This window comes from Marmota monax, unplaced genomic scaffold (genome assembly GCF_021218885.2).
Source record: "Marmota monax isolate L192 unplaced genomic scaffold, Marmota_monax_Labrador192_F-V1.1 WCK01_AAM20220418_F8-fsc00116, whole genome shotgun sequence".
Lineage (NCBI taxonomy): Eukaryota > Metazoa > Chordata > Mammalia > Rodentia > Sciuridae > Marmota > Marmota monax.
The window spans coordinates 5,006,400-5,019,491 of NW_026695220.1; the positions used below are offsets into that span (position 1 = coordinate 5,006,400).

Consider the following 13,092-nt stretch of genomic DNA (forward strand, 5'->3'; position numbering starts at 1 on the left):
ATCAACGGCGAAATGCTGAAATGTTGACAGGAACTGGGCAGTATGCCACCATAGGCCAACAAATTAATTACGACCCAGGTGTTTATGCTCAAATAGCCTCAGCTGCAGTTCATGCCTGGAAAGCCCTGCCCATTTCTAAGACTGAAGCAAAAATTTCCAAGATCTCTCAAGGACCCTCTGAACCTTATTCAGACTTTATAGCCCGCCTAATGCAGGCTGCTGGAAAAATATTCCCTAATCTGGAACAGGCTATGCCACTTATTAGACAACTGGCATATGAAAACGCTAACACTTACTGCCAAAATGCTATTAAGTCCTCCCGGGCCAAAAGTATAGATGACATGATTCGAGCATGCAAAGATATAGATGGGCCTCATATTACTGGTCAGGTTTTGGCTGCTGCCCTTAAGACTGGAATGCAAAAAGCTGATAACAGGGGAACCCGCTCTAAGGGGTGTTTTAAGTGTGGGAAAGAGGGACATATAAAGAGAAACTGCCCGGAAAGGAGCGAGGGTGCTGGCAGAGGGATGCCTGGACTTTGTCCTAGATGTCATAAAGGAAATCATTGGAGCAGTGAGTGCAGGTCAAAATTTGACATCCAGGGTAACCCAATACCGTCGGGAAACGGGAGCAGGGGCCCGCCCCGGGCCCCGGAAGCCAAAGTGTACGGGGCAGTGCAGGGACAGAACAGTGCCCCAGGGAGTGGGCGTCTCCGCCGCCTCCCACTGACCAACCCCTTTCTATCTGGGAACTCCCCAGGGGAACACCAGGAAGCGCAGGACTGGACCTCAGTTCCACCTCCCGAGCGGTATTAACTCCCCAAATGGGACCTCAGACGCTGCCTACTGGGGTTTTTGGACCCCTGCCAGAGAGGACGGTGGGACTAGTGTTGGGACGAGGTAGCGCAACTCAGTGGGGCTTGAAGATTCTTACGGGGGTTGTTGATGCTGATTATCAGGGAGAAATAAAAATAGTAGTAGAAGCTACCCAAGGAATTGTTATTCTTCCCCCCGGGGAGCGTATAGCTCAATTGCTGCTGCTACCCTTAGCTTCCATTCCTGGGCACACCCTCCGTGGGTCCCGGGGCGACGGCAGCTTTGGCTCCACTGGAACTCCCCAGGCCTTTTGGGTAGCTCATTTGGATTCGCGTCCCAACCTGACCATTGAGATACAGGACAAGGCTTTCAAGGGAATACTAGATACGGGGGCGGATGTCTCTGTCATTTCTGAAAAACAATGGCCACCTGCCTGGCCCCTCCAGAGTCCCTCGGCCATATTACAGGGGATAGGACAGACCCGACCAAAAAGAAGTGCCTCCTTTTTAAAATGGAGAGATGGTGAAGGACATAGTGGCCATTTCCAGCCCTATGTAGTGACTGGACTCCCCACGAACCTTTGGGGGAGGGACTTGCTTCATCAAATGGGGGCTATTCTCACTACCCAGACTTTGAAAGGAAATAATGACTTTGTTAATGATGCAATGCTAGACATGGGATGGATCCCTGGAAGGGGACTAGGAAAGAGACATGAGGGCAGAATATCACCCGTGGATCCAGCAGAACAGGTTACCCGGCGGGGAAGAGACCGGAGAGGACTGGGAAATTTATCCTAGGGGCCACTGAAGTGCGGCCACCTCCACTGTCCATTACTTGGTTATCAGATGACCCTGTGTGGGTAGAACAGTGGCCCCTAACTAAGGACAAATTACAGGCCGCTTCCCTATTAGTTCAAGACCAGCTTAAGTTAGGACATGTGGTGCCCTCTACCTCCCCTTGGAATACCCCTATTTTTGTTATACAAAAGGGGTCTGGGAAGTGGAGACTTCTTCAGGACCTACGAGCTATTAATAAAACTATGCAACCCATGGGACCCTTACAACCAGGGCTACCCTTTCCTACTGCGATCCCAAAGGATTGGCATCTTATTGTCATAGATTTAAAAGATTGTTTCTTCTCTATCCCCTTAGACCCACGAGACCGAAAGCGTTTCGCTTTTTCCTTGCCTTCCACAAACTTTAGGGAACCTTACCAACGGTATGAATGGACTGTCCTACCTCAAGGGATGACTAATAGTCCTACAATGTGCCAATATTTTGTAGCTGAGGTTTTGCGACCCTTTCGACAGCAGTTCCCACAGCTCTACCTCATTCATTATATGGATGACATCTTACTGGCAGGGCCCAAGAAAGAAAGGCTTCTTCAATCTTATGAAGTCCTCCAATCCCTTCTAAAAGGGGCAGGGCTGGTCATAGCACCCGAAAAGGTGCAGTTTCAACACCCTTACAATTATTTGGGATACATCATTAATAACATAGGAATCTTTCCCCAGAGACCCCAGTTCCAGATAAATCAGCTCAAAACTTTACATCAGTGGCAGACATTCCTCGGAGAAATACAGTGGCTGCGCCCGTCCTTTCATATTCCAACTGGAGAGCTCAAACCCCTGTATGACCTCTTGCGAGGAGATCCTTCTCCTACGTCGTGTAGAGTACCTACACCAGAAGCCTTACGAGCACTGAGGCTAATAGAAGAGGCTCTGCAGGACATGCAGATTACGCAGATAGATTATTCTCTGCCCTTGTCATTTATAGTTCTACCTTCTAAAATTACTCCCACAGGAGTGTTCTGGCAAACGGGTCCCATTTATTGGGTCCACTTGCCGGCTTCTAACCCCCGGGTATTGACTCCCTTTTATGAGCTAGTTATTAACTTAATTTGGAAGGCTAAATATTTGGGTGATGCATTGTTTGGAAAAACCTTTGACATACTTATTCAACCTTACACTCAAGATATGATACACAAGTTACAACAAGAACATGACCTTTGGTGTCTTTTCCTGTGCAGCTTCAAGGGTCAGATTGATAATCACTTCCCTAAACATAGACTTTTGGAGGGCTTTAAAAGGTGTCCCATTATCTTCCCAAAGATTATGAAAAGGGAACCTATTCCAAAGGCCCAAACTGTATATACAGATGGGGCCAAAAATGGATTTGCTGTCGTTTTTGATGGATCTCAAATTCTCCGACAACCTGTGTCAGGTCAGTCGGCCCAAAAGGCAGAAGTTGAAGCTTTAATCATAGCTCTCAAAGTCTATAGTTCTATTCCTCTTAATGTATATACTGACAGCTTGTATGTAGCCAATCTGGCTCTAGTCATAGAAACAGCATCATATATTGGAAAGCAATCCACCATCACAGAACAACTACAGGTAGTTCAGCTTCTCATTTGGGCTAGACGAGATCCTCTATACATTGGCCACATCCGAAGCCATTCAGGGCTCCCTGGACCTTTGTCAGAGGGCAACGCAAAAGCAGACGCTGCTACTCATGCTGTTGGCCTTTCCTGTGTGACGACCGAATATGATAAGGCCTTACAATTCCATAACAAATTTCATTTAAATGCACAGTCTTTACGCTTCCACACAGGATGTTCACGAGACCAAGCTTTACAGATTGTCTCATTATGTCCAACCTGTGCACCATTTATTCATTCTCCTTCCCTTGGAGTTAATCCAAGAGGACTACAACCTAATGATGTCTGGCAAACTGATGTTACACACTTCCCTAGCTTTGGTAAGCTCTCCTTTATACATGTTTCCACTGACACATATTCTGGCTTCATTTTTGCCACCTTACATACTGGAGAGAAGGCTAAGGATGTAATCAGTCATCTTCTAAAAGCCTTTTCCTCCATGGGCACCCCACGATGCCTCAAAACCGATAATGGTCCCGCATATGTAAGTCAGGCGGTTCAACGGTTTTGCACCCAATGGGAAATTAATCATAAGACTGGAATCCCTTATAATCCACAGGGACAAGCTATCGTGGAACGAGCCCATCAACATTTAAAAACTTATTTACAAAAAACAAAAGAGGGGGAGATATACCGGAATTGTCAGGGACCACAAGCACTTCTAAGCATAACCTTATTTACTTTAAATTTTTTACTCACTGACACTGGAGGGCGCACGGCTGCACAACGCCACTTTTCCCCTCCCACTGTACAAGATGCTCAAATAAGGTGGAAAGATTTATCCACCGGAAAGTGGCAACCCCCGGCTCCACTCTTAGCTAGAGTGAGGGGAGCTGTATGTGTTTTTCCCCCAGGAACTGAGAAGCCCATTTGGATCCCGGAGCGCTGCACCAGACCGGTGAATGAAAATTCAAGACAAAATGAAGTTCCCAAGATGGCTGATCCTGCCGCTGTTGTTCTCACCCCTTCAAGTGAGTGCCGAGACACACCTCATGAGCTGGACCCCTCTTGTGGCATTCCTTCTGGACAGGTTTGCTGAAGGAGGGCTTGACCCCCCACCTGGGAATATTCATGAATATCTTTTTGGAGCCCCTTGTGAGTGTAAGGGAGGGCCCCGGCACTCGGCCCCCTCTGGTTATATCCAGAGCATTGATTGTGGGACTAAAGTAGCCTACATGGCGGCTGAACTCAATGAAAACATCGGAGGATTTAAGCAACCAAAATGGGTATGTGTTAATAAGCCCGGACTTGTTGTCCCTAATCCGACCGAGACTCTTGGAAGCTGTCCCGCCACTTGTCATTACACCCCGGCAATGCACATCTCCTGTTATACATCGGCCTCAATTTGTGTTAATAATCAAGGAAAACAGTATTTTGAGGCCATCCTAACTAACACCCGTGGAGAATGGGGGACCACTTATAATTATATTCCTTTTCTTGGTGACCGGGGAGGGGAAGGCATCACGACTCGGTTAACGGAGGCGGGATGTGAGGGCGTCGTGGGTAAACCTTCCTGCTGGCCCATGCAGGCCCCTATCGGAATCTCTGACGGAGGGGGACCCACTGATGCTATCAAACACCTTCAGGTGATTAAGCTTTTAAAGCCGGAGATCCCTAAGCCTACATACCACCCCTTGATATTGCCCAAATCCCAGTTTCCTGATTTAGATGCCAATACATTAGATATCCTAGAAACTACCTTTTCTTTACTTAACAGTTCCAACCCTACCCTTGCTGGTGATTGCTGGCTCTGCATGACGGCAGGTGCAGTCATGCCATTGGCGGTTCCCATCAATTATACCATTGATGATGACAACACATGTCAATCTGGGCTGCCCTTTAAGGTGCAGCCTCTAGGTGGTTTTATGTCATGCCTTCTAGGCATGATGCAAAATAATACCTATGATGTTGATGTTGGAGTCTCTTCCTTTGGAAACTGCTCATTAGTAAAGAATTACTCCTCACCTACTCCGCCCATTTGTCCCCCTAATGGTACAGTCTTTATGTGTGGTGGAAATTTAGCTTTTCCCAGGCTCCCAGCAAATTGGACTGGTGGTTGCGTTCTGGCATTACTGCTTCCTGATATCACGATTATCTCAGGAGATGAACCCCTACCCATTCCTAGCCTAGACATCTTAGTTAGAAGACACAAGAGAGCTGTGCAGGCCTTACCACTCCTTGTTGGCCTTGGAATAACCGCTGCTGTGGGTACAGGCACGGCAGGATTGGGTACGGCTATACATTCTTACCGCCGCCTATCTCAACAGCTTATAGATGATGTGCAAACCCTGTCGGGAACCATTAAAGACTTACAAGACCAGATAGACTCCCTAGCAGAAGTAGTTCTTCAGAACAGGCGGGGTTTAGACTTGCTTACTGCCAATCAAGGGGGAATTTGTTTAGCCCTTGGGGAGAGGTGCTGTTTTTATGCTAACAAATCTGGCATAGTTCGCACAAAAATTAAACAACTCCAAGAAGACCTAGAAAAAAGGAGGAGGGAATTATTTGAGAACCCTCTCTGGACTGGACTTAATGGATTTTTGCCTTATCTTCTTCCCTTATTGGGACCATTGTTAGGCCTCCTTCTAGTAGTGGCAATAGGACCCTGCATTGTAAATAAGATAGTACAATTCATTAAGGATCAAATTAATATCTTAGCCTCTAAGCCGATACAGGTTCACTATCAACGCTTGAAGATGGATGATCGCCTCTCTGAGATATACTTCAGACCTATCCGAAGATGAGTGTCCTCCTTAAAAGAAGAACTCCTGCCATATCTTTTCTCTATGCATACCTCTCCCTCTTGCTTTCCTGTATTAGGATCTTTGCTGTCTAATCTCTCGGTCCAATCACATCTGCCATTCGGCGGTGACGGTCATGGGTCCCGTAGGTGGAGACGGTTAAGCGTTTACCGCAATAGTGTCTTGATAGGTCATAACACCTTGAGCTGATCTTGTAGTACCCAGTGACGGGCAACTTTCACGCTTGCTGTGCGACCTAAGACAGGGAATCGGGGCCTTCCCAGAGACGGGTAAGCATCGCAAGGGCTGTGAACGACCTAAGACAGGGGCTACTTGATTCCCACTGGCATACAAAAAACAAAAGAGGGGGACTTGTTGGCAACAGGTCCACCTTGGCCCCTGGAGCCCTACCTCCACTAGTTTGTTCTGCATGCCAGTGTGGCCAGCTCACAAGGCCATGGCGAACTTGCGGTTTTTCTGTTCCTGCTTATCCGTCTGAGACATATGTATCCCACGGGAATGCCTTGACCTTTTCTGGTCTGATGGACTTATTGTTAAGGGAGGTTTCGGTACCTGACAATAATAGATGTTGAAACTAAATTTCTCCCCCCTCCCTCCTGCTTTTGGGTAGTTTTCCACTTCTGCTGCTTGGGGTATAAAAAAAGGTGTGTTAGCAATAAAGATTATTGACTCCTGGATGAAGAACCTTGGTGTCCTGTGTGTCTTTTAACCTCGCCGTCCCTCGCCGGACTCGGCTCCCTTGGCCGGACGCGGCAGTACTATACAGAGCTAGGAGGAGATCATCCAGAGGTAAGGCTAGAGAAGCTATCAGGCCTAATTGTGCAAAGTCTTGTTGACTAAGACAAAGTTGTGAGACTTTGGAAAGGATTTTGAAATCCAGTCTATGCTTGTATTTTAATTTTAATCAAATATTATTACTTTAATTATACATATTTATGGGGAACATCATGGAACTTCAATACATGCATTTCAGTGTATACCAATCAAATCAGGGTAAATAACCCTGATGAAAAATGTTTTGAGATTTGACCTCATCTCTTCTTGCTAGACATAAATTATATAATAGGGAGTATTATATAAGGCTGGGAGTGTTGTTCAATGGTAGAACAGTTTCCTAACATGCATGAGGCCCTGGGTTCAGTCTCCAATCCTACATAATTAAATATACATATTAGGCTACTGTGAACTATATAGTTCTATACTGTACTGTAGAAACCTTGAACTTTTTACTTCTAACAGCACTTAACTACATTCTAGTATTTGTTATCCAACCTCCTTCTATACTTTCCATCATCCTTCTCAACTTCTAGTAATCACTAATATATAAATAAATCAACTCTTTTTGCCATCCACCTATGAAAGAGAAAATTTAGTATTAACTTTTTGTCTGACTTATTTGACTTAAAACAATGCCCTCCTGTTCCAGTTCCTTCTAATTTTGTTATAAATGATAGGACACCATTCTTTTTATGAATTAATAAAATGCAATTGTGTACACAGTGTGTATACATTCCATTATTCATTCATCCATTAAAAGACAGTGAGGCTGAATCCATATCTTAGCTATTAGGAAAAGTATAGCAATAAATATGGTTGGGCAAGTATTGCTTTGATATGCTGAAAACATTTCCTTTGGATACTTTTCCAGAAGCAGAATAACTAAATTATATAAGAGATCTATTTTTAGTTTTTCGGGGGAACTTGAATAATGTTCTTCACAATGGCTATTCTAATTTACTAAATCATCAAAAATATATAAGAATTTTGTTCCTCCAGCTCTTTCCTAGCATTTATTATCTTTTTGATAGTGGCCATTCTAATTGTGGAAAGATGACATCTCATTGTAGTTTGATTTGCATATACCCAACAGCTAAATATGGTGAAATTTTTTCTTTAATAAATTTGTTAGAAATTTTTTTTAATTTAAATTTTTTTAATTTAAATTTGTTAGAAATTTTTTTTTAAAAATTTAACTTTATTAGTTTGAGAAATGTTAATTTATATTATTTGTCCATTTTTAATTGGATAAAGAAACCACAATAACGACTGAGGATGTAGCTCATTGGAAGAAGATTTGCCTAGCATGTGTGAGGCCATCAATTTGATCACCATCACAGGGAGAAAAAGTAATATCAAGAAAATAAGTAATCCAATTATGTTTTATTTTTAGGAGTCATTCAATAGTATTTTCTATTCTTACTTCTACCAATATTTTATGTAGAAATCACAATTATAAATGAATGAGGAATGACATGAAAAAATAACACTGATATATAAGTTTGAGTACTTAATATTCTACACCCAATTCTCCAAAGGATTAACTTTGGTATTTCACTTGTGGCTGAGCTTTTCTCTCATCCATGTTCTCTTCCCATACTTTAGGAAACTAAGCCTCAGAGATCCTTGTATTTAATTAAGTTCTAAGATGTAAATTCTATTCACTTTTAAGTTGATGTATGTTACCAAGTAAATAAAACAGATATATAAAGATGAGAGATGGATGGTCATTACCCTGAATACCTAATTAGGTCTACTAGATAACTCTAATTCTACTATGTTCCATATACCAATAAAAACAGTGTTCTACGTTATTTAGATTATAGATAACAGCTGGACTGTGTCTATTTATAGAACATTAGGACACTTTTTTATATAAAATAATCTGCTTCTAAAAATATTAAACTACATTTTCCATTATAAGTTATATGTATTTGATGCAAATTACTTCCTCTTTGCACAGTTAAAATATGTCTTCATTCCAGTTTGCACTTTCTTCTTCTCCTCAAAATTCATCATATCCTTTGAGTTATAAAATATTAAGTTGATGTTCCAAACATTTCTGTTATTTGTGGTGCTTCTGTCCTGAGGATCAGATCAAACACTTTTTTCTAATGTCTACTGAATGTTTAGTCTCATTAGCAGTTTTGAGAACTCCCTCAAAAACAGGGTGGGCTTCCTGTATGAGGTTTAGATTAAATGCTATCACTTTCAGAAGTTCCTATCTAGGCTCCAGGAGAGAAAGTTGTACTATTTTGTCCCTTGAGAAAGCTCTCCTAATGATTAGTTTGTACAGTGTTTGCCAATTGCCTTATAATTTTTTTCAGTATTATTACCACAAACAGTGTCCTAGTTATTTCCTTTATTTTCCTCATCATATAGCTTCCTGTAGTTGAGCCCATGGCTGACTTCATTATTATCCTCTGCATGCTCATTTGGCCCATATATGTCAATGGCCATTGGATAAGAAGTCAAAATTAATTAATTTTTATATTGTTTCAGGGAATCTACACAAGATAGTCTTCAATATATACTGAGGCAAAGTATCAAATTTTGGCTGAAGAAAAGAAATGTTGCTGATTTTTTAATGCATTCATAAGATGTGATCCTGTCCTCTTTTCCTAATATGAATGTAAGAACGGTATATGTTTCTATATTTCTCTGTAAGATTTTCAACTACTTTGCTATCATGATTGTCCAAAGAATGTGTTTTGACTGATCTAACATGTCAAAAATTTGAATCCAAATGTAAATAAATGTCTAAAGCAATAAAACACCTCTTTCCTTAAAAATTGAATTAGGTCTTTGCTAAGAATTGTATCATTGCTCATTTACTTTATCAGGAGAATAAACTTCATTAATAGTATGAGACACGGCATCTTGAACACAGTAAATACTTAGCTTACACTTGTGGACAATGTTGATGACTTTATATCATGAGGAAATAAACACCTAAACTACAGTCAAATATTAGACAGTCTTCTATCCTGTGTCTTCCTTTTTGGGTTCATACTTTGAGGATGACCTTTAAAACCAGGTACCGCAAATATAATATAAATATATTTGTACTGCTGGAGAACTCGGAGCAGTTTCTTCTCATTCAGAAAAATAGTTTCTTTTTATCCACTGTGTTTAATATAAATACAATTTCCAGAGTACATAAAAATCTCTGTTTTAGTTTATAGAATGTAATCAACCTTTTTATTGACTGTTGTCATTTGCAAAATGCAATAAGCCTGACCCATTGACAGTCATGGGTTAATGTATGGATCAATCTTGTTCGGTGGAAATTCATTTATGGAGGAAATGAGCATTTCTGATCAAATTAAAAAGAAGAAGATCATTTGTCTTGAATTTTTAAGCACGTCAAGGGCATCCAATAAATTGTATTCTGTCACTTAAAGTTTTATACAGAGCCTTTGAATTTCAGAATAATGTAACTACTTTCACCTTATTTTGATACATTTTTGCAATTGGATCTGCTAAAATGAATAATCCACACTAATTATCAGCTTGTCAGCAATTGTCATAGCTTTAAACATGAAGATAAAGCAGAAAGTTCATGTTTTTAATGTTATCTACCAAAAATTAATTCTTTGATATAAAGAAAAAAAAAAAAAAGCTTGCAACCCTCCCAACCAACAGGGGCTGTTCAGTTCCCATTATTCTTCATGATAAAACAAACAAAAAATTGTAGTCATATTAATCTTCTCTAATCTTATAAACATGTAGTTGAATTAACATTTTATATAACAATGTAATTAGTGACAGCTTAAAATAGTGTAAATAAAAAGAATATGAAAGAGACATTTTTCTAAAGGTCTATGCAAAGGAGGATGTTGGAAGCAAGTTTAGGTTAACATAAAAGGGCTTAACAAGATAATTACTATGAAATGTTTAGGCAAAAATTTAATGCTTTGTATTATCTTGGTGTTTCTTGTTAAATTACAAATGTAATGCTTGGGTCTCCTCATAATTCGAAACATTTAATGTCATTTACATAGATGTTATGTTATACTGTATTGGCTGATATACAAGAGTAAATATATAAGATGATTTATAATTTTTATTTTCTATAATTGCTCTCTCAAATTCTTTTGGTGATAGTTATTGGCCATTTTCTGTTAATGCCTTAACCATCTCCAAAGACTTATGATGATCTTTCTTTTCTGACCTTTCAGCTCTGGAAAGCAATCTCTAGCTTTCTCTAGCTCCATAGGATCTTGTGCATCTTTAGACACCAACCAACCTCACATTCTCTTCAAGTCTTATTCCTTAATCTTGGAGCAGGTTACCTGAATACAACCTCCTCTAATTATTTTACCATATTCTTAGTTAATACTAGTCAATTTATCAATGATATTAATACATTTAGTATCTAAATAGTCATTAAAATACCCGATATAGTTTTGTCAAATGCTGTTCCCTAACTATATTCATGTGCTGTGGTCATTTTTAATAAAGTATTGTGGTCTAAAGCTGTATTTTAATAGAGACTTTTTTTTAGCAAGGGAAGTCCATTTTAGTGTTAATGGAGTTCAGACTAGTTCAATTTGCTGAGGAAGCAGATTCATCCTCCTTGAACATACAATACTCTGAGCCCACCCTGGAAGTAGTGCTGTGTCCTTGGGCAAGACAGGAATTCTGCCAAGACTCTGACAGTATTAAGCAATTCTTCTACTGGCATCCTCCTTCCAAATGCATTAAACATTAAAGGACAATGCATTAAGTGACTTGTACCTTGGTATGGATCAATTTATTAGAATGCTTTTCTCCTGAAAGGAAGGGCTGATGGTACAAGTGATGGATAACAAGAAGGGTAGAGAGAAAGCCGAGCAAAGTGCAGTGTGTTCAGAGAAGGAGAGAGGCATTGGAGACTTTTACAAAGCCCATTCTCATCACATCTTACTCTATTATTTCCTGTATTTCAAATACAATGAAAAAAACAATTATCATGACAATAATCTTTGATAACAATCTTTACCACAGATCTGGGTATGCAGAAACAAGTGGTGCCAGGTTCATTTTCTATGCACATCCTGGGAGTACATGAGTGGGGAATGTACTCAAGTTCCTTCTCACAGTGACGTCCAGACCATCCTGTTAAATAAAACCCCAAACAGACATTTAATTTTCAACCATAATAGCAGTGGTGACAGCTTATCTGTATTGGTATTTACTATCTGTGAAACTGGCCTAAGTATTTTATACAGTTTATGTCAGTTCATCTTCATAATCACTTTATCAGGCAGGTAGTTGCAATCAGTATCTCTAGTACATGAGAAAATTTAACTGCAAGAAGTTAAATAGTTTGCTCTAAAATCACACATTATGTAAGAATGGAAGCAAATACATGTCAAAATAAAGTTTCAGAATTTATTCATGATACCATTCAACATTATATCTTCAGATGTCTTCATTTATTTTACCTTGTATAAAATAGATAGAAGGCAATGAAATAAACATAGTCTATGATTTCATTTAATATGAATTTTAATATGAAGGAAAGCAACACTATCAATATCTAGATATGCAATGTTTTTTATAATATTTGTAATATTTTATGTTAATATTATCAAGATATCATTCTGTGGAATGTAAATATTTTGCGTATGCTCAGCTGAGGATTGAGTGTAAAAATTCTTTTTAAAAAAGGTTATCTGATTTTCCTTAACAAAACACTGTTTTCATGTGTGCACTTTATTTGTTTTCTTCCTAGTATTGCATCATCTTCATCATTAAGCTGGAGTTAACATTGCTAAGCCCTCCACAACATAATATGTCAGCAGCTGTGGTCTCCTAGGTACATAAGAGGTACATTTTTCAAACCATTGATTCTTTCATGTCAGGAAATTATTTGTAATTATCTTAGTAAATTTACCAGGTCAGCTACAGCATCATATTAATGTAACTATCTCATTCTACATGGGTACAACATGTCTTCAGAGCAAGTTCCCAGTGCTGGCTGCTGGCTGCTAGCTGACTAACTATGCCAGCTATAATTGCAACGTTTTAACCTTTCTTTATTTTTCTGTGTATTACCCAATACATAGAAATAATTTCTATGTATTACCCAAGCATTTAACTTGAAAAGCAGCTACTGAGAAATGTGAAATATTACTGTTGTTCCTACTTAAGAACATAACCTTATTGTTCTTCCTGAAAAATTATAGGAGAAAATTAAATATAATATTCTAGAGAAATCAGAAAATATTTAATGTAATGCTACTTTATAAAATGAAATGAGGACCACTTTTAAGTACTTAGTAATGTCCAGATCAAACTTAGATATATCTGCTAGA

The 13,092-nt window shown here is 39.7% G+C and overlaps 1 protein-coding gene across 1 annotated transcript in view; it reads right to left on the bottom strand.

Annotated features, from left to right (window-relative positions):
• Eys (eyes shut homolog) overlaps positions 1 to 13,092 on the bottom strand; it is a 1,592,434-nt gene that overhangs the window by 825,186 nt on the left and 754,156 nt on the right. Inside the window, 1 exon segment of the mRNA XM_046432606.1 lies at positions 11,775 to 11,890. Coding sequence (XP_046288562.1) covers positions 11,775 to 11,890 — 116 coding nt within the window.